At 55.9% G+C, this 19,786-nt stretch overlaps 2 protein-coding genes across 3 annotated transcripts in view; both read right to left on the bottom strand.

Annotated features, from left to right (window-relative positions):
* The window catches only part of CAPN5 (calpain 5), a 56,681-nt gene that overhangs the window by 24,805 nt on the left and 12,090 nt on the right, over positions 1 to 19,786 (bottom strand). Inside the window, exons 1-3 of one of the 2 annotated variants that reach the window (XM_081543178.1) lie at positions 18,709 to 18,823; positions 16,010 to 16,235; positions 8,101 to 8,232 (exon numbers count right to left, since the gene is read on the bottom strand). In XM_081543178.1, coding sequence (XP_081399304.1) covers positions 8,101 to 8,232; positions 16,010 to 16,174 — 297 coding nt within the window. In that variant the 5' untranslated portion in view covers positions 16,175 to 16,235; positions 18,709 to 18,823. Of the gene's footprint in view, positions 1 to 8,100; positions 8,233 to 16,009; positions 16,236 to 18,708; positions 18,824 to 19,786 lie in introns of those variants that run through there. The other variant, XM_081543177.1, reaches the window with a different exon arrangement.
* OMP (olfactory marker protein) lies at positions 852 to 1,343 on the bottom strand. The gene has a single exon (XM_081538314.1). The coding sequence runs from the start codon at positions 1,341 to 1,343 to the stop codon at positions 852 to 854; it is 492 nt and encodes a 163-aa protein (XP_081394440.1).

Genomic DNA, 19,786 nt, shown 5'->3' with positions numbered 1-19,786 from the left:
CCAGGCAACCAGCTGGGTGATTATATGACAGATCATCTAAAGTCAGACTTGTCACAGTGCAGGTACAGAATACATCCAAATGAACATAGCATGATCCCTCTTGATATACATGTATGTGTATAGATAGACAGATGTCCCTCTTCACTTCTCCCCTCCTGAAGTCATTCTCAGAAGAACGAGAGTTAGTCTGCACAGCTCCCAGCATGCCAGTCACTCCCCATGCCCAAATCAGCCTCCACAGCACCCTGGCCAGATGTGTTAAGAGGAAGGTGTTGTGGGACCACACGAGGTACCCAGAGAAGCACCTTCCTGGGTTCTCTGGCTGGGTGTTCACCTCTGGACACAGACTCCAGGAAAAGGCTTTGTGGCCAGGAGGGCAGCAAATGCCTGTTTGCCAGACTCTCCAAGGAGGCTGCTCTGTCGTCTCTGCCTCCCTGTCTCTGGAAGAAGCCGGATGGCTGGTTCTTTAGATATGTCTCTCTCTGCCTGTTGCTGTCTCTATCATGGTCTCTCTGTCTCTCCCAGTGATGGAGCAGAGAGAAGGCAATCTCCCATGGCCTCTCATCTTCCCACACTGGCCCCGACCAGGCCACCATGGTCTACCGCAGAAGCAGTGGCAGCCAGCTCAGCTTCTAGACTACGAAGAGTTTGCATCTTCCTCCCATGAGCGGGGAGCGTCAGCACCAGGGAAAGGAGAGGAGGAAGGAGGCAGGCTCGGGTCCCAGCCAAGCCAAGTACAGGCCAGCAGCTAGAAGATAATGTCCCCAAACACACACCGGTGGGGGGTGGGGTGGGGTGGGCAGGGGTCAGGCAAGTGGGCAAGAGGAGGGGGTGGCAACCAGCAGCTGCCATCAGAGCTGGTTAAAGACCACGGAAGCCTTGAGGTTGGTGGGCTCGAGGCCCTCGCTGAAGGCGAAGAGGAAGTACATGACCTTGCGGATCTTGGCCAGGTCGGCCAGGCGCTCTCCGAACTCCAGGGCGTCTGCCTCATTCCAGTCCATGGCCTCCGAGTCCTCCTTGCGCCAGAAGATGGCCACGGGGTCGAGCAGCTGCCGCGTCATGAGGTTGGTGAGGTCGGGCGTCCAGTTCTGGGAGGTGCCCGTGATGGTGACCTTGCCCGGCTGGTCGAGCACGACGTCCCAGCGCTCAAACTGCAGCCTGTGCTGCTGGATGAAGTCAATGCGGTACACGGACTCGGTCGGCCGCAGCAGCTTCTCTCCATCCTGGCGCTTCTGGCCGCGCTGCTTCAGGCTCTCCACGCGCAGCCGCATCTGCTTGGTCAGGTCCCGGTCCAGGACTAAGGGCATGCTGAGCTGCGAAGGCCTCGGCTCGTCCTCCGCCATGGCCCACTTCCTCCTGGGGCTGCCGCCGCTGCCTCCCCGGTCTGGGAGCCGAGTGGGCTTGGGGCTCACCGCCAAGGCAAGAGGCCACCAAAGAGGAGCCCCGCCTTCCCCACTGACCCGTCCCTTGCCCCGCCCCCTCCGCCACTGGCTCCTCCCTGCCTCCCCCAGCCTTCAAAACGGGGGGCCTAGGAGGGCGGGATCCCCAATGCCATCTCCTCTGCTCGTCGCAGAAGTGGTAATGGAGGCGCTGCAAGCAGGCAGGACAGCAGCAGGCTCCTCGGGGACCAGCTGCTGATGTCAATTGCTGTGGCAACGGCCCTGGCTACCACGGATGGGCCGGGAGCTGACTTGTTGTGAAGAGGGAGCATTACTTACAGGCAGTAAGAGGACCAGAGGTGGGGGGCAAGTGCTCAAGGTGGGGAAAAGCTGAAGAACCCCTGGCAGGACTGGGGGCGGTGGGGAACAAGTACCAGAGGGGCCCACCAATTTGAGATTTGGCAACCCATTCCAGTATCCTTGCCTGGAGAATTCCATGGACAGAGGAACCTGGTGGGCTACAGCCCGACGGATCACAAAGAGTAGACACGACTGAGTGACTAACACTTTCACCCTTTTCATTTCATTAAGCCAAACCTCGGAGCCCTGCTCAAAACAGCCTCACCTTTACCCCTCCACACCCAATTGCCAAGGCCTGTCAATTACCCTGAAAACTCTCCTCCCCAGCCCAGCCACCATCTCTCACCTAGACCCATGTTCTCAAACTTTAGGGAGCATCACAGTCACCTGCAGGACTTAAAACACAGTTTGCTGGGCCCCACCCCAGAGTTTCAGATTTAATCTGTCTCTGACGAGGCCTGAGAATCTGCATTTCATCCCGGGTGATGCTGATGCTGCTAGTCCAGGAACTATGTTCTGAGAATCACTAACCCAGTCTACAGCCATACCACCCTGAATGCGCCCAATCTCATCTGATCTAGGAAGCTAAGCAGAGTCAGGCCTGGTTAGTACTTGGATGGGAGAATCACTGACCCAGATGATTCCTGCCTGCTGGCCCTGCCTCAGCCCTGCACTGCATGGCAGCCACATGCCCAGGAATCTCCTCTACTAAAATCCCACCACTTATTACACCTGTATCGAGCCTCAGTTTCCCCCAGGAGGCTTAAGGCCATGGAAGAATCTGAGAAATGTTTATATACTCAGTATCTGAGGGGGAACCAGGAGCTCAGCTATTACATGTGGGCAAACGGAAGAAATGGAGTACATGAGTGTAGTTGGGGGTGCGGTGATGGAAAAGGGAAGCTGCCATGACATGCCACACACAGAGAAAGGACAGAAGCACAGGCCAAAGTGTAATAACTGAAAACAGTCAAGGGTCTAGTGAACCATGTGTGTGTTCAGTCGCTTTAGTTGTGTCTGACTCATTGCGACCCCAGAGACTGTAGCCCGCCAGGCTCCTCTGTTGGTGGGATTCTCCAGGCAAGAATATTGGACTGGGTTGCCATGCCCTCTTCCAGGGGATCTTCCTGACCCAGGGATCGAGCCTAGGTCTCCTGAAATATAGGCAGATTCTTCACCACTGAGCCACCGGGGAGGCCCCTCGTGGACCACAAGCATTTTGTTGTTCGGTCACTCAGTCGTGTCCGACTCTTTGCAACCCCATGGACTGCAGCACGCCAGGCCTGCTTGTCCCTCACCATCTCCCTGAGCTTGCTCAGACTCATGTCCATTGAGTCAGTGATGCATTCCAACCATCTCATCCTCTGTTGGCCCCTTCTCCTCCCGCCTTCAATCTTTCCCAGCATCAGGGTCTTTTAAAATGAGTCAGTTCTTCACATCAAGTGGCCAAAGTATTGGAGTTTCAGCTTTAGCATCAGTCTTTCCAATGAACATTCAGGACTGATTTCCTTTAGGATGGACTGGTTGGATCTCCTTGCAGTCCAAGGGACTCTCAAGAGTCTCCTCCAACACCACAGTTCAAAAGCATCAATTCTTTGGTGCTCAGCCTTTTTTATGGTCCAACTCTCACGTGACTACTGGAAAAACCGTAGCTTTGACTAGACAGACCTTTGTTGGCAAAGTAATGTCTCTGCTTTTTTTTTTTTGGGGGGGGGGGGGCTAATTACTTTACAATATTGTAATAGTTTTTGCCATACATTGACATGAATCAGCCATGGGTTTACATGTGTTCCCCTTCCTGGACCCCCCACCCACCTCCCTCCCCATCCCATCCTTCTGGATCATCCCATTGCCCCGGCCCTGAGCCCTTGTCACATGCATCGAACATGGAATGGTGTTCTGTTTCACATATGATAATATACATGTTTCAATGCTATTCTCCCAGAACGTCCCACCCTCACCTTCCCCCTCAGAGTCCATAAAATTGTTCCATGCATCTGTGTCTCTTATTCTGTCTCGCATTTTTAATGTCTCTGCTTTTTAATATGCTTTCTAGGTTGGTCACAGCTTTTCTTCCAAGGAGCAAGCGTCTTTTAATTTCATGGCTGCAGTCACCATTTGCAGTGATTCTGGAGTCCAAGAAAATAAAATCTCTCATTGTTTCCATTGTTTCCCCATCTGTCTGTCATGAAGTGATGAGACTAGATGCCATGATCTTCGTTTTTTGAATGTTGAGTTTTTAAACCAGCTTTTTCACTCTTCTTTCACTTTCATCAAGAGGCTCTTTAGTTCTTCTTTGCTTTCTGCCATAAGGGTAGTGTCATCTGCATATCTGAGATTGTTGCTATTTCTCTCAGCAATCTTGATTCCAGCTTGTGCTTCATCCAGCCTGGCATTTCTCATGATGTACTCTGCATATAAGTTAAATAAGCAGGGTGACAATATACAGCCTTGACGTACTCCTTTTCCTATTTGGAACCAGGCTGTTGTTCCATGTCCAGTTCTAACTGTTGCTTCTTGACCTGCATACAGATTTCTCAGGAGGCAGGTAAGGTGGTCTGGTATTCCCATCTCTTAAAGAATTTTCCACAGTTTGTTGTGATCCACACAGTCAAAAGCTTTAGCATAGTCAATGAAGCATAAATAGATGTTTTTCTGGAATTCTCTTGCTTTTTCTATGATTCAATGGATGTTAGCAATTTGATCTCTGCTTCCTCTCCCTTTTCTAAATCCAGCTTGAACATCTGGAAGTTCTCGGTCAACATACTGTTGAAGCCTAGCTTGGAGAATTTTGAGCATTTGCTAACATGTGAAATTAATGCAACCGTGCGGTAGTTTTAACATTCTTTGGCATTGCCTTTCTTTGGGACTGGAGTGAAAACTGACTTCTTCCAGTCCTGTGGCCACTGGTGAGTTTTCCAAATTTGCTGGCAAATTGGTACCTGTCCCTGGTACCCACAATGGTACAGAGTTGGTGCTCAGTTTCCATGTGGTGAATGAACTGCCATATGCTAAAGGGCAGGGACTGCTCAGCAGTGCAGGTGTGGCAGGGGAAACATTTTTAAATGGAATCAAAAGACTGCTCAGGCTTCCCAGGTGGCACTAGTGGTAAAGAACCTGCCTGCCAATGCAGGAGCCATAAGAGACGCAGGTTCCATCTCTGGGTCAGGAAGATCCCCTGGAAGAGGGCATGGCAACTCACTCCAGTATGCGTGCCTGGAGAATCCCATGGACAGAGGAGCCTGGCGGGCTACAGTCCACGGGATCACATAGAGTCGGACATGACTGAAGTGACTTAGCACAGCACAAAAGACTGCTCAACCCTGCCGCTAGGTGCCTCCCCCAGGCCCTGGCCCAGGATGCCCAGCTCCCACCACTCACTCTCAGACACGCAGGCACCCCACTGAGTTTCTCCTCCTGCTCTACTCCGGCCAGGGGAGCAGCTGACTCCTCCTGGGCCTGGGCACCCTATGGCTCAGCGCAGGGATCACACCTGCCCCCGCACCCAAGCCAGGCTCCCAAGGAGGTGAACTCACCTGGGGTGGGCCAGGCCAGGCTAATGGCAAATGCCCCACCCTACTCTTACATCCTGACTTCTGGTCCACAAAACTTGGTCACCTGAAGTCCACTGCCCTGCCCTCAGGGAACATACAGTCATGTTGTGGAGGCAATAATGCTCCCACTAAGGATCCCTTGGGGTGGGGGTTGCTGCTGTCAAGAAGTGTCCAGAAGAACAGAGAAACAGGTGGGAGCCCAGAGGAGGGGCGCCGGATGGGGTGGGCATTTAATGCACGCAGGTTGCCACTAAATGCCATGGACTTACCCCCACTCCCACCCCATGAGCTCCTTTAACCCCACCACCACCCTGGGGACTGGAAAGATCAGGTTTACACAGAGGTCACACGCAGGAATGTGACCTGCCCCAGGTCACACAACTAGCAAGAAACCCAACCAAAAGCAAACCCAGGTTTGGCTGGTTCAAATCCTATGCCTGTTGGCCCGAGGCTCTGTTGTAAAGGAGTGGCTTCCTGGAGGAGGGTGCATGTGTGTCAAGGGCATGACGTGCCTGCATCTGAGGCTCAGCACCCCCAGAGTGTGAGGCAGGAGGGGGAGCAAGGGTGCACCCCACCCCATTCCACGATGAAAACAGGGCGGGGCAGGGGAGGCCCTGCAGGGCAACAGGCCCAGCAAGTGAGGGGTGACAACAAACAGGGCCCAGTCAGCAGGGACAGGACGGGAGGCAAGAAACAGTAATGAGCTCCCCGGGGCCTCGTGCCTCCTGCCAGGACCCAGGGGCTGTCACCACAGCAGCACCAGAAGGCAGAGCGCAATTAGTCTGGTGCAGCCCGCCCTGCCCCAACCTCCTGGGGACCCAAGCTCCTGGAGATTCCACCCCCGAAGCCTCCAGACCAGCCAGGTGGGTGCCCTGAAACACCCTGCAGGAAGAACGTGCAGCCCAGAGATAAACACAGGCCTGCCCGCCGTCACACAGCACAATGACAAGCCTGCTGTCTGCGGGTCCAGGGCCCCTTTTTCCGCTTACTAGGTGGGGAGATTCACCAGGGGCCAGGCCCAGGGCAGGGCCCATAGCAAGCTGGGGCTTCTCTCTACAAATAACCAGACAGCCCATTCCCAGGGAAGGACACAGAGGACCAGGCTCCAGCCCCACTGCAGGCCCCCAGGAAGCCTGAGACAGCAAGGCCTACTGTGGGGCTGCTTGCCAGTCATGAGGTCCAACAGTCTGGGGAAGGGCTGGGTTCTCAAAACTTTCTTGAGCCCTCTCTGTGCCAGGCTCCTGCTGGGCTCAGAGAGAAGATATGTTAGACCAGCTCTGCCCCTGGGGAGCTCACCTCAAGAGGGGAGATCAAAGATAAACAGGCAATTACAGGGCAAGGGGGAGGTGTAGGGCCAGCCCCACAGGTTCCCAAGCGCCATGGCCAGCCCCAGACTGAGCCCTACCTGGCTTGGAGGCTGCACACCTTGCTCTGGGTTCAGAGCAGGGGACTGGAGCCTGGAGGGGGAGGGGGAGGGCAACTCTCCCCCCAGAGAATAGCACCGGGCCCCCACCGTCTCTGGGCCATGAGGCTCTCGGAGGCCCTCTCAGCTCGGATGCCCCTTGACCGCCCACGTCAGCAGGTCTTAGCAGCAGCCTCTGCCGAGGGCCCTAGGGCAAAAAGCTTCCTGTATCCCACAGGACCACTGGGGCCAGGTCCCAGGCATGCCCGCTTAGGGTGGCTTTGAGAGGTCACACCCCTGTTTAGAAGACGTGACAACAGAGACACCTACGACAGTCCAAGCCTGGGGCAAGGGCACGGCACCCTCTGAAGACTGAGGGATGAGAACAAACTCACCTGCTATTTGCACCCTGCTTGCACCCATGATGGGAATCTGAATTATCACAGCACTGGCTCTCACAGGCACCACTCCACCAGCACCGCACTGGGCAAGGCCCTTTAAGGACAGTACCTCGTTCCACCCTCACAACTGCCCGAGAGGGAGCTACTCGGATACCCCAACTTTTTGGATGAGTAACCTGAGGCTAATTATAAAGCTACGAAATGGCGAGGCTGGGACTCCCACCTGAGCCCAGAAGACTCAGGTGCCCGGTGCTCTTAAGCCCTGCTCTACAGAAAAAGCAGGAAGGATAGGAATGAGAAATGGGCGATGACTTGTATTTGCTGGCGTGGGAACCCAGGAGGCAGTCCCTGTCAATGATTCTTGAGCAATCACAATTCCAGCCTCCCAGCCTTCCCACCTCCCCTGCAGGGAACTCTGTTGGATTTAAGAGCTGCACCGCCAAATGCATCCACAAGAGGGCGAAATGTCGGGACCTCGAGTCCTTTCTTTGCACCCGAAAACCCGATCGTCCTGGTCCAGAACACTGGCTGCTTGGAACCATGAATCACGACACGGGATTGTCTGCATCTCTCCCACTAAACAAGTGAGAAGAGTGAGGCCCTGAGAAGGAGAAGGACTGGCCAAGGTACACAGCAGATCCTGACAGGGGTCTCCTGAGCCCCAGGTAGTGGTGGCTCCACATGGCACGATCCAAGCAGCTCCCACATTTCATAGGTGCCTATTGTGCCAAGTGGCTCCAGGCACACTGTGGGCCCCCCAAGAGTCACAGGGGGATGTGTCAGAATTGGGAGCTATAGATTCCCAGCACCCACCCCTGAGTGGCGGGGGAAGAGAAGGCAATTCTGAGGTTCAGCCAATATTGGGGAGCCCTGGCATCACCCCACCCCAGCTCAGGCTGTCATCAAGTCTCACCTACTCATTCTGGCCCCACCTCCCCCATCTGGTGGTGAGGGCACCAGGCTGATTAAGTCTCCCCAGCACCCCCACCCTACCCAGGCCTCACCTTTTGCCACAGTGACTCGCGGGAAGCAAGGGATGAGCAGGCCGCCACAAACCAGCAGTTGCCCACCTGGCCCTGGTGCAGGTCGTGGGAGCTGATGCCGTCCACAAAGAGGCGGGGGTCCTCGCAGATGTCCTGCAGAGAAGCCGAGAGGAGACTTCACTGTCTGCGTGGAGATCCGCCTGCCTGCCCTGGACAGCTGGGGCCCTGTGTCAAGCCTCTCCAAACCCAGCTTCCCCTAGGGCCGCTCTGAAAGCCCCCCTCCCCTCCCCTGACTCTGCTCCTCTGCCAAGAGTCTGGATGATGAGCAATGCTGTGGAAGGACTTTGGGGGGCTGGACCAGGGCCACCACCTTCCTCCTGCCCCCTGTGGTCTTCCCTGACCAGCAAGGACTCAGTGTCCATCATTCTCCAGCACCAGCAGCCCTGTGGGCCCATCCCTGCCAGCTCTCAGGGGCCCATGATCACCAGGTGGGGCAAGGTACAGGGCAGAAACACACCAAAATAACACATGATGAGTGCAAAGGGCGGGGAGAAACGGGGAGACAGACGACCATGCCAGAGCCCATGTGGGTGCACCCTCGGCCTGTCTCATCTGACCTTCACCCCACCCAAGCAGTGTGGCCTTGGTTTTGTTTCCATTTTATTTCTTTTTTATGTTTTTTTTTTTTTTTACTGTGGTAAAAGTCACATAATATAAAACACAGCATTTTAACAATATTTAACTGTATGGTTCAGAGGCATTAAGTACATTCACACTGCTGGGCAACGTTCACTATCATCCATCTCCCGGATTTTTCACCTTCCTAAACTGAATCTCTAGCCTCATTAAACACTTAACTCCCCATCCCCCCTCTCCATCCCCCTACCTGGCCCCTGGGGCATCTACCAATGTACTTTCTGACTCTATGAATCTGACTCTTCTAGATATCTCTGGAAGTATAAATGTGGCATTGCTATTCTATTTTATGGATAAGGAATGGAGGTTCAGAGAGAGGCAGTGACTTTCAAGGGCACACAGCAAGCCAAAGCCAAGCAGAACTGAGCAGATACCCCCAGAGTTCCCAGAGTGCCTCCCCAGACCCCTCCTCCTCACCCATCAGCTTCTTCACTCTACTGCTGCTCTCCAAGCGGGAGAAGGGGAGGTGCGACAATAGTGGGTGGGGGAGGTAAATAAACACTGAGGCATGCCTTCCTTCCTGCTGGCACCGTGATGTAGCCTCACCATGCATGGTCCTGAGAGGTGGGCACTGTGCTCATTTTACAGATGAGGAAACTGAGGCCCAGATAGGTTGAATAACATGCCCCAGCCACACAGCACAAGCCTGCTTCCATTTCAGTGGCTGCTCCTAAACCAGTTCAGTGCCCACAGAGCTATCGAGGTCCTACCGCAAGCAGCCAGCAGAGGGTAGCAGAGTCAGGAAGACAGACTTCAAATTCGTGCTGTGCAACTTTGGGCCAATGGCTCAACCTCTCTGAGCCTCCTGCCCAGTGCAAAGGAGGCAGACTATTATGCTTGCACGGCTCTGTAAGGACTCCACAGGTCATAGAGGCCGAGTATTCATACAGTGAGTACTTTGTAAGTACTCCACAGGTCACAGAGGCAGGGGGAAAGTGAAAGTGTTACTCAGTAGCATCCGACTCTTTGTGACCCCATGGACTGTATGTAGCCCACCATGCTCCTCTGTCCATGAAATTCTCCAGGGAAGAATACTGGAGTGGGTTGAGGCAGGGGAACATGGGGCAAAGAGCTATCAGCTCTCACTAAGGTGTTAAGGACTCCTGTTGCCACCTCTGCCTGGGGAAATCAAGAGTTTGGCAGGGCCGGACTGAGGGCATGAGCACTCCAGATGGGATTTCAGGGTGACCCAGGGCCAAGCTGCAAGGCGGCTCCCCCAGAGTACGGACATGGAATGCAACAGGTCTGAGTAACACTGCCCCAGGTCACAGAAACCCAGTGAGGCTGAAAACACAGTAAACTCTCGGGAAGCCCTCCTTATCTTATCTCCCAGGCCCAGCCTGCCATGCTAAGCTTAGTCAGAGGAAGCCATGACTCAGCATCTGCCTCCCTAGGGTCAGCAGGACAAGTGTGGAGGCAGGCTTCATACCTGGAGGACCCAGTCATATCCCCACCATGGGAAGAGACAGCTGCTGCCTGGCATCCCAGGAAGTGATCTCCAAGGCATCCCTCCCCCTGCTGGGCCCTGCCCAGAGACTGGACCACCCATTCCACAGACGAGGATGCCAAGGTCCGGCAGCAGGTGGTGACGTGCAGGGTCATGGGGCAAGTGGACGGATGAGACAGAGCCTAGCCCTTGGAACGGAGCTCTCCTCCTCACTAAGCCGCATATCCAAGGCAGCCTGTGGGCGGGTCCAGCCACCCCCACCTGTCCCTCCCGCCCCAGAACAGGGCTCTGGCCCCTGGAAGAGACTGAGCTTGGGGGGTCAGGAGTCCTGGTTCCAGTCTCAGCCCTGCCCTGACTCACTGTGAGGGAGCACAGAGCCGGGGCAAACCCTCCAGTCCGGGAGGGAGCAGAGAGGAGGAGGTGGTCTAGGGTGTGTTCCCATTACCAGGAGAGGCGTGGGTCTGCCAGCTTAAGACAGAGAAACCGCTAGAGGTAGGAGGCATCTGGGGCCACCTTGGGACACACTGAACGGAACAATCAGAAACACTCTGCAATGACTGGGCACCAGTTGTGTGCCTAGCTGTGCAGAACAATCCTGTGAGACAGGTATGGTTAACATCTCCAATTTAAAGATGAGGAAACCAAGGCACAGAGATTAAGTCATTTGTGAAAGGCCATGGAGGAAGAGGTGAACTGAGACTCCAGCCTAAACAGTTAGCTCCGGAGCCTCCATCTGGACCAGGACTTGTGAGTGACAAAGCCGCTGTCCCTTCCCCATCCTCCTGCACTTGTCCTTAGCCCAGCGTGGGGGACTTGCTTTATGGCAATAAGACCAAGGGGTCAGGGGCAACACAGACCCTCACCCTTGTCACTATAGGGCCTGACTTCTCAAGACCCCTGTTTGTCCTCCGACCTGTCCTGGGCCATCAGCTAGGCACGGAGCACAGAGCCAGTCAGAAAATCCCCAGCCCACAGGCAGAGCCCTGGAGGAGAAGTCTGAGGGTAACCTTCCATGTGAGCCCAGCAGTGATAGCAGGAACACAAGGAGAGATCAGAGGAGGCTGCCTGGAGGTGGTGACGCCAGCAGAGCAAGCATGGAGAGGACTGAGGGCAGGGAGGCTCCAAAGGGGAATGGAATGGAAACTCCTAATTCCCCCCAAGAGGGGATCTGGCCACAGCCTGGAGACAGATGCCACTTCTGACAACATCAGCCACCTGTGCTCCCTCCCATCACTGCCCACACTGAGGTTTACCTTGGAATCTCCCCCACCAGCCTGCAAGCTCCAAGGCAGGACCCAGGCCTGGCTCTGCCCACTGCCAGTGTCAGGGACAGGGCTTGGCAGGTTCTGGGCAAGGCCACCCCTAGGGCTGGGGCGACCGCTCCTCGGTGGTCAATGGACCTCTCTCTGGGGCCCAGCCTCCTGCTCCTGTGGTCACCTCTCACCTCTCGGTCCCTCCCAGCCTATTAGACCACCTCCAGAGGACACAGGTCACAGCCCATAACCACCTCCTCCCCGAACCTGAACTTCAGGTTTCCAGGCCTGGTGTAGAAAGAGGGGGGCAGCTAGTCAGCAGGTCGGGGGCAGCTTCAGCCCTTCTGCCCTCACCCTCTCTCATCGTCCATCCACCTTCACCCCAGTCACCTCCCTCCCGGAATCTGAGATCACAGCCGGAATCGATTAGACTACCGGGGAAACTGAGGCCCAGGAAGAAAGTGGGACCTCTGCCTGGGATGGAAAACAGGGCAGAAGTTACAGCTTGTGCCCCGTCACCTCTGCCACAGACCTGCCTCCCCAGCCTATGCTCCCACGGCAATCCCCTCCTGAAAGGCCACCCCACATGTACCCAGGAGGGGTCATTCCCAGGCAGAGCAGAGGCCCAGATGGCTGGACTTGGCACAAACTGCTCATCTCATGTCATAAAGGAGCCTAACGCTCAGCACGGCCAGGGAGCAGGGTCTTCTCCAGGTGCTGGTGTGAGTCTGAGCCCCAGACACAGGGCTGGAGACCACCAGGCCACCGTGCGAGAATCTGGGCGGTTCCAAAACGGACGTCCGCTTGTGGGACCCCGATTTGTTCCCTTCTTGATTCCAAAGGACCTGAGGCATATCCCCAGAGACTGGGGAAGGCAGAGCATGGGGGGACATGGCGGGGGTCTACCCCACAGGGAGGAGAAGCAGCAGTACGAAGGCCTTGGGCCTGAGAAAAGAGGAAGCCCCCCTCCATCTACCCATCCCCTTGGGACTTCCCCTGAGTCATAGGCCCTCTCCTCCAGTCTCTTATCTCCTCTTATCTCCCCAGTTAGGTCCCTGAGGGAGGCGCCCAGCAAATGTTTACTGAATGGTAGAGAACCAAGAAACACTACAGCTGGGAGGAGGAGGAGAAAGGTGCAGGCTGAGGCAGGTGCTTTGGGTCCAGAGAGCCCACAAGAGGTGGGGCTTCCGAGCAGGACTGACTCTGGGTCCCCAACACCAGGCTCACTGGAGCAGCCGGCTGAGGGCAGGAAGTTTGTCATCCGCCTCTGTGTGTCTAATAGCACAAGTACCTCAGGACTCTCAACCTCCAGACACCAGGCGAAGGAAGAACTCCTCCCCATTCACAGAGCAGGCAGCCCAGGCCCCGGAAGGAAAGTGATTCGTTCAAGGTCACACCTCCTGGAGGATAGGGCTGAGGCCATCTGGCTCCAAGGCCAGCTTCCTCATTCTGTTTTGGGAAAAAGAGGAAGGAGGCTGGCAGGTAGGGCGGCTGACTGAGAAGATCCCCCAAGAGCAGAAAGGCCACAATACCAGACAGATGATACCAGACTCACGTCTAGAGAAGGTGCTGGGGGTGGGACTGGAGTGATAATGGCTTCCCCTGGGCCTTCCAGAAAGTTGGGTTTTTGTTCTATCTGTAAACAGTCAGGTCACAGGACCCAGGAAGTGGAACTCCATAGAAACGTGGCTCTTCAGGCCAAAGTTCCTTCTCACTGGCCCAGGGCCAAACAGCTGGGAGTTAATGGTCACCCCACTGGGCTGGCCCCGCCACACCCACCCGAGGCAAGGCAGCAACTTCCAGCTGCACCAAACCAATGTCCTGCATCCTGTCCATGGAGCAGGGCTGCGTACACACGCCCATCCCTCACACCCAGGTCCACACCGTCTCACCCCCTCATTGCACACCACTCAGCAGTGCCTGGCCCTGAGCTGCCTTCCAAACCAGAACTGATCCCCCACAACTGCCCCTGGGCCCCACTCTGTCACCTCCTTCTCAATACCAACCGCCACACGCTGCCTGTCACCCGCCTCCACAGCCAGCCCTCGACAGGCGGGGCAGCTCTGTTCCTCCTCTTTGCATGTCTATGGAGGACTGGGCACCAAGCCCAGTGAGGAAGGCAGTGCAGGAGAGTGTGCACGGCAGGACTCCCGAACTGGCAGGCTGAGGAGCCCAGAGAGGGCAGGTGACTCCACCAGGGTCACACAGCAAGAGGCTGCTGAGCCCAGGCAGCCTGGCGTTTCCTCTTCTCACCATATCAAACCTAACCATCCCTGGTCGTGCCTCAGCAGCTTCCTTCCAGAGCCACAAGATCTAAAATGCCTGGGTGATGGCCAGAGGGCAGGAGAGGGTCAGGAGGCGGGCCATGAGGGAGTGGGGTGAGAGGAGGGCAGAGGGCTCCAGTGTCTCCCCTGCACCGAAAGCCTCACAAAGGCCTTTTAAGGCTGGTCTCCTTCCCCATCCACCAAACAAAGAGGAGGGAGGAGGTATGGGGGTTGGGGGTGCGCCAAGGACAGGAGTCCCAGGCCAGGCCAGGCCAGGAGGCGGCTGGGAGCTCGGAGAACCAAGGCAGTGCAGCTCAGAGGGTGGAAGTCCCTGGGGCACGAGGGAGGCTCTCTCTGGAGCTGGGCGAGTGGGCCAGGGGAGGCAGGACTGCTGGGTCCCCGCCTGGCTCTGCTCCCGGCCCCCTGAGTGATCGAGGCATGTGCCTGCCCTTCTTGGACTCAGTTTGCCTACCTTTTAAGTATCCTAGTCCAAGAAAATAGGATTTTTTGCCTTGGAAGGGACTTGAGACCCTAGCCTATGAGAGGAACATTAAAAACTAAATTTCACTTTCCCCAAAGGTCCAGGGGGCTGGAGGAAACTTCGTAAAGTGCAAATCTGCCCGTGAAAACGCTGTTGAGAATCTGGCCTGTGATTCCCACTGCCTCAGAGCACAGCTGGCCTGGCTCAGCTCCACCAAGCCCAGGGCCCTGGAACTCCTCTCCCCAAGCTAGTCCCAAATAAGCCTGAGGGCTTCAAGCTCAGGTCTTTCTCACACCATACCCTCTCACCCTTCAGCTCTGCGATGCCTCCTCTGAGTACCTCTGAGTACCAGGCAGGGGGAGTCTCCCTGGCTCCAGGCACCCAGGTCCATCACTGTCTCCAGCACTGAGTCCCTCTGGGGTGAACAACTCTCAGTGTCAACAACAGAGCCATGGGGAGGGGACCTGGGGCGGTGGCCTTCAGCAGCCTCTCGGTCCTCACCCAGGCCCCTGGGGCACCCACTCTCACTCAGGAATCACGGTTAAAGACGATGAGATCACGCCATGAGGCCAGATACTTCTGTTCAACACATTCCAGCCTCAGTGACCCAGGCCAAGACAGAGGGAGCCTCCAGCCAGATGCTCCATAATTCACCGATTTCAACAGTAATGATGACAGCTGTCTTATGGGTGCCAGGCCCCGTGCCAGACTTGCATGCATCATCTCTTTAAACGCTCACAACAACTCTATGCAGTACTTTTATTTTTTACTACTACTATTATTACTGATTAACCATAGTAATAAAATGCTTTCCGTGTACAGCAAGTAACTTTCAAAATCACTACGGCAATAATCAGCAAAGTAAATTCCTTCTACTTGAATGCCACTCTAATCGTACTAGAAAAACATCACATCCACATCACCTCATTTTTATCCCAAAAACAACCCTGGGAGGAGGATGGCAGAACAGAGGGCGCTACCTCCCTCATAAGGAAGCTGAGGCCCAGGGAGGGGGCAAGGTCTTGACTGTGCAGTGGTGGCTACAGAATTGGGGACCATTCTCCTGGCTCCCTTAAATTAAAAGACACTTGCTCCTTGGAAGGAAAGCTGTGACAAACCTAGATAGCGTACTAAAAAGCGGAGCCATCACTTTGCTGACAAAGGTCCTTATAGTCAAAGCTACGGTTTTTCCAGTAGTCACGCCCAGATATAAGAGTCAGACCATAAAGAAGGCTGAGTGCCAAAGAATCGATGCTTTCGAACTGTAATACTAGAGAAGACTCTTGAGAGCCCTTTGGATAGCAAGGAGATCAAACCAATCAATCCTAAAGGAAATCAACCCTGAATATTCATTAGAAGGACTGATGCTGAAGCTGATGCTCTAATACTTTGGCCACCTGATGCGAAGAGTCGACTCACTGGAAAAGACCCTGATGTTGGGAAAAATTGAAGACAGGAGGTGAGGAGGGCAACAGAGGATAAGATAGTTGGATGGCATCACTGGCTCAATGGACATAAATTTGAGTAAACTAGGAGGTAGTGAAGGACAGGGCAGCCTGGTGTACTACAGTCCATGGGGTTGCAAAGAGTGGGACACTACTGAGCAACTGAACAACTCCTGGCTTCCCATCCAGATGCAATCTGACAGCAGACAGGCCCTGCATCAGCCTCTCCATTTTCTCTGTCACCTGGGGCCTCAGAGTGACCCCTCCCAGCCATCCACTGTCCCTTGCAGACTAGGTGGGTCTAGGCCTGCCTATCTCAGCTCCAGTTCGGACCAGACACTGACCTTGGGCCGCTTCCACCTAACGGTGGGCCCTGGGCTGCCCTTATAGTAGAGCGAGTCGTCGGTCGCGGGGAAGTTGGGGTCCTCAAAGAGCACCTTCCTGCGCAGACAGGCCCGTTTCAGGGCCGAGTAGTTCTGGTCCTCGTACGGCTTCACGCAGGAGAACATGGTGGACGCTGCCCCAGGAGGCGAGGCCAAGATGAGGCAACAGAGGGCAGCTCCCGGGCACCTGGAAGAACAGAAGATCGGAAGATCATCACTTCCTGAGAACTAGAGGCCCGCAGGATCCTGAAGGAGGTGGTCCCCGAGTACTCCCTCCCCACCGTCCTGGGAAGTGGGCATCTTCATCCCCATTGTCCGAGCCAGAATTGAGGCTCAGAGAGGGGGAGAGACCTGCCTGAGGTCACACAGCTGGTACAAGTACAGCAGGAAGAGGAATGACTGACCTGACTCCACAGCCTGAATTTCCTTATTTGTGATGTTCAGCGGTGATGCCAGGCCCACAGGCCAATGGGGTGCAAACACAATGGCCATCAGGGCTGCCTGGACGCACCCATGTCCTCCCTTTCTTTGTTCCACCAGCCTTTCTAGACCTCCCGGGCAGAGTCAGGCTAGTGGTGATCCAGCAGCCCCCTGGCTGGTGTCACACCCTCAGGAAGTGTTAGTTGCTCAGTCGTGTCTGACTCTTTGCGACCCCATGAACTGTAGCCTGCCAGGATCCTCTGTCCATGTAATTCTCCAGGCAAGAATACTGGAGTAGGTTACCATTTCCTTCTCCAGGAGGTCTTCCTGACCCAGGGATCAAACACAGGTCTCCTGTATTGACAGGCAGATTCTTTACGTCTGAGCCACCAGGGAAACCCCCAGAGTTACGAGATCATCTCTGTCCTGTGTGGAAAACCCTCGGCCCTGGAGACCCCTCCAGCCATCAATCAGTCATGTAGCCTCCTCCCTCCAAGGCTCTGCCTTCTTAACTGCACTTCTGGAATCAAGGTTTCCAGTCCTGCAGGGAGCACTCTCCTTAATCCTGGTGACCTTACCTCCCCTGAGGACCCTCAACCTCTCCTTGTGACCTTCCAATTCCAAAGCCAGACTCTCCCACACGGCCTCCCAGACCCTGTAGCACCTCACACACCTGAACAGTCAGTCTCCTCTTCCTGGAATTCGAGGGTGTCTAGCACTGGTCCTGACCCATCTCCCTCTCTGACCTCCCCTTCCCCCTCAAAGAAAGTGTTAAGTCGCTCAGAAGCTCTGAGCCACCATAGAAGCCCCCTCAGGGGGTTCCCTAAGGGCTACACCAAGCCCAGGGCTACACCATGCTCACCTCCCCTGGCTGATGACCCTGATATCCCTGAGTTCAGCTTAGACCCCTCACCTAGCCCCCGCCTCAGATGAGGACTAGTGGGTCCATTTCTTACGAGGGCCAAATCCCACAGCAGAGTCTGGGCTTGAGTCCACATGCAGCCCCGGCACAGAGCCCGACGCAGAGGGCGTTGCGCCACGAGCATCCTCCCTTCAGCGCCCGCAGTCCAGCACCCTAACCTTGCAGCCATGTGCTGACCAAACGCAGGAGACACAGACTGGACTGAGGTGGCCAGGAAAGGGCTCCAGGAGGGGAGGGAGCAGCAGCAAGTGCCCTGACAGATGCTGGGACACCCAGGTACCTGACAGACAATCCCATCTCCGCCCGTGTATCTCAGACCCCATCTGGCAGCTCCACGCCCCCCGGAACCTACTTACCATGGGGCCTGTTCAGGGCAGCACCCTAAGCCCCACTCCCCAAAGACACAGGCCCCGACTTCCCAGCATAGCTGAGGGAAACCAAGGCAAGTTAGGCTGGCTTCTAGGGCAGACATAAGTTTGAGAGCAAGACTGCTGTGGGTGTCAGTCCCAGCTGTACCCTTCGCCGGCAGTGAAGGCTTGAACAAGTCACTCAGCCTCTCTGACTCCCCACTTTCTCACCTCCACATTAGGAACAATATTGCCTCAGGAACTGGAAGATGCCAGTATAATTAACCAAAGGCTGAGGAGACTGCTTAGCAGGCCAGAGAGAAGAGGAAGGAGAAGCAGACAAGCCCCCTTTCATTCTCAAGAGAGACCCTCGTGTCTCTGGCACCTGCCGTGTGCAAACCACCTGGCTAGAGGTCTACGTTTAGGATTCGCTGGGTAGGCTTTTCACTGTTGCCATCTTTCAGAAAAAAGAACTGAGGCCCAGTGCAGGCAGGTGATGTGCCCAAGTTCCACGGCAGAGTCTGGACTTGAACCCATATCCTCTGACTTTCGAGCCTCCACCTTGGGCTGGTGACCCCAAAGTGCAGGAGAAAAGGGATGAGTGCCGGGCAGGGTAGCGCTCACCCCACACACACCCTGGCTTAGCCAGGCCCACGGGAAGGGAAAGATGAGGGGATTCTACGGAGAGGAGAGACAGGAAAGGAAGGAGGTGAGACGGGGCAGTGAGGGTGGAACACAGGCGCACAGGGATGGCAGGGCTGATGGTCCCTGCCTGCCGAGGGTCGAGGGCTGGCTCATCCTCTGCTCTGGACCTGCAGCCACTTCATCTTCTGCCCGTACATCGTACAGGGCCCGCTTGTCCCACTGCTGTGTGACCTCGGGCCAACCCCTCACCCTCTCTGGCCATCCCTCTACCCTGCCCCTTCTCACCCACCCTCCCAGTGTCGGAGGCCTGAAGGAAAGAGACCGACCTGAAGGAAAGAGACGTGAGCCTGGAGAGCCAGCCCCTGGGCTCTGGCACACAGCCACCAGGAGCACCATTAGCATCCCAGTTTCCGGCAGGACCGGCTCAGGAAGCAATTTAAGCTGCAAGAATTAGATCAAAAAAGCTGAAAGCAGGAGGAGCCCAGAAATCAGCTCCAGCAATTCCCGTGTTCAGAGCCCAGAGAACCCAGGGAGGAGGAGCGAGTTGGCTGAGGTCACACAGCCAGGCCGGTGGAGAGTGAGGGTTCTGGCTGCCCTCCAGGCCTCGCGGCGGCCAACACGCTGAGAAGGTTTGCTCCTGAGGATAGAAGGGAGGTGCAGGCCGAGAGGGGGAAAGCTCGGCCAGGCCCAGGGCCAGGAGATCAGGGGCCAGGCCTGGCTGCGGAGGGTCTGACCCAGTTCAGCCATCTCTCCAGCCTCACCCCTGCCCACCAGGCTGACCCTGGCCTCCTCAGGCCAGCCTGTCTGGCCTTGGCCTCTGCACAGGCTGCACTTCCCGCCAACTCCCGTCCTGCACGCTTCACCTGCCCCAAAGTCACCTCTCAGTCCATCCACTGGATCAGCACCCCAAGCCTCTGAGCTTTGCTCTCTCCCTGTAGTTCCAGGCATAACCATTGAGGGCACAGATAAACCAGCCACCAGGAAAGCGAGCTTCCAAACCCCGGCCTCTTCTCTCCAGGTCTGAGCCTGGGGCATGTCCTGTCTTCTGCACTATTATACTGTGTTGGAGGCACTCCCGAGGCTCCCAGCTGCCCCCCAGCCTGTCCGCTTCCCTCTGCCCCGCCCCTCTCCCCGCCACCCCCCCCACCACCAGTCTCCACCCAGGACCTAAGTTCCAACACCACAAGCTCCTCGCAGACCACTCAGGGCCGTTGGACACACTGTTCCATCCACACGGGCACACCTGGGGAGCTCCTGGTCGCCTGTCAAGACTTGGCCCAAGTACCACCTACCTGCCTGACACTGTTCCTCCTTCCACCTCTGCAGTCCTGGGACCCCTGTGACAGCACCTGCTGTTTACCCCATCTGCACATGACTTATCTGACTCCCAGCCTGCAGCCCTCC

This window comes from Giraffa tippelskirchi, chromosome 11, assembly GCF_054371585.1.
Source record: "Giraffa tippelskirchi isolate mGirTip1 chromosome 11, T2T-mGirTip1v1.2.pri, whole genome shotgun sequence".
In the NCBI taxonomy this organism is placed as follows: Eukaryota; Metazoa; Chordata; class Mammalia; order Artiodactyla; family Giraffidae; genus Giraffa; species Giraffa tippelskirchi.
Note: the sequence above shows the minus strand (reverse complement) of the source record. Positions and strands in the feature narration are given on the sequence as shown.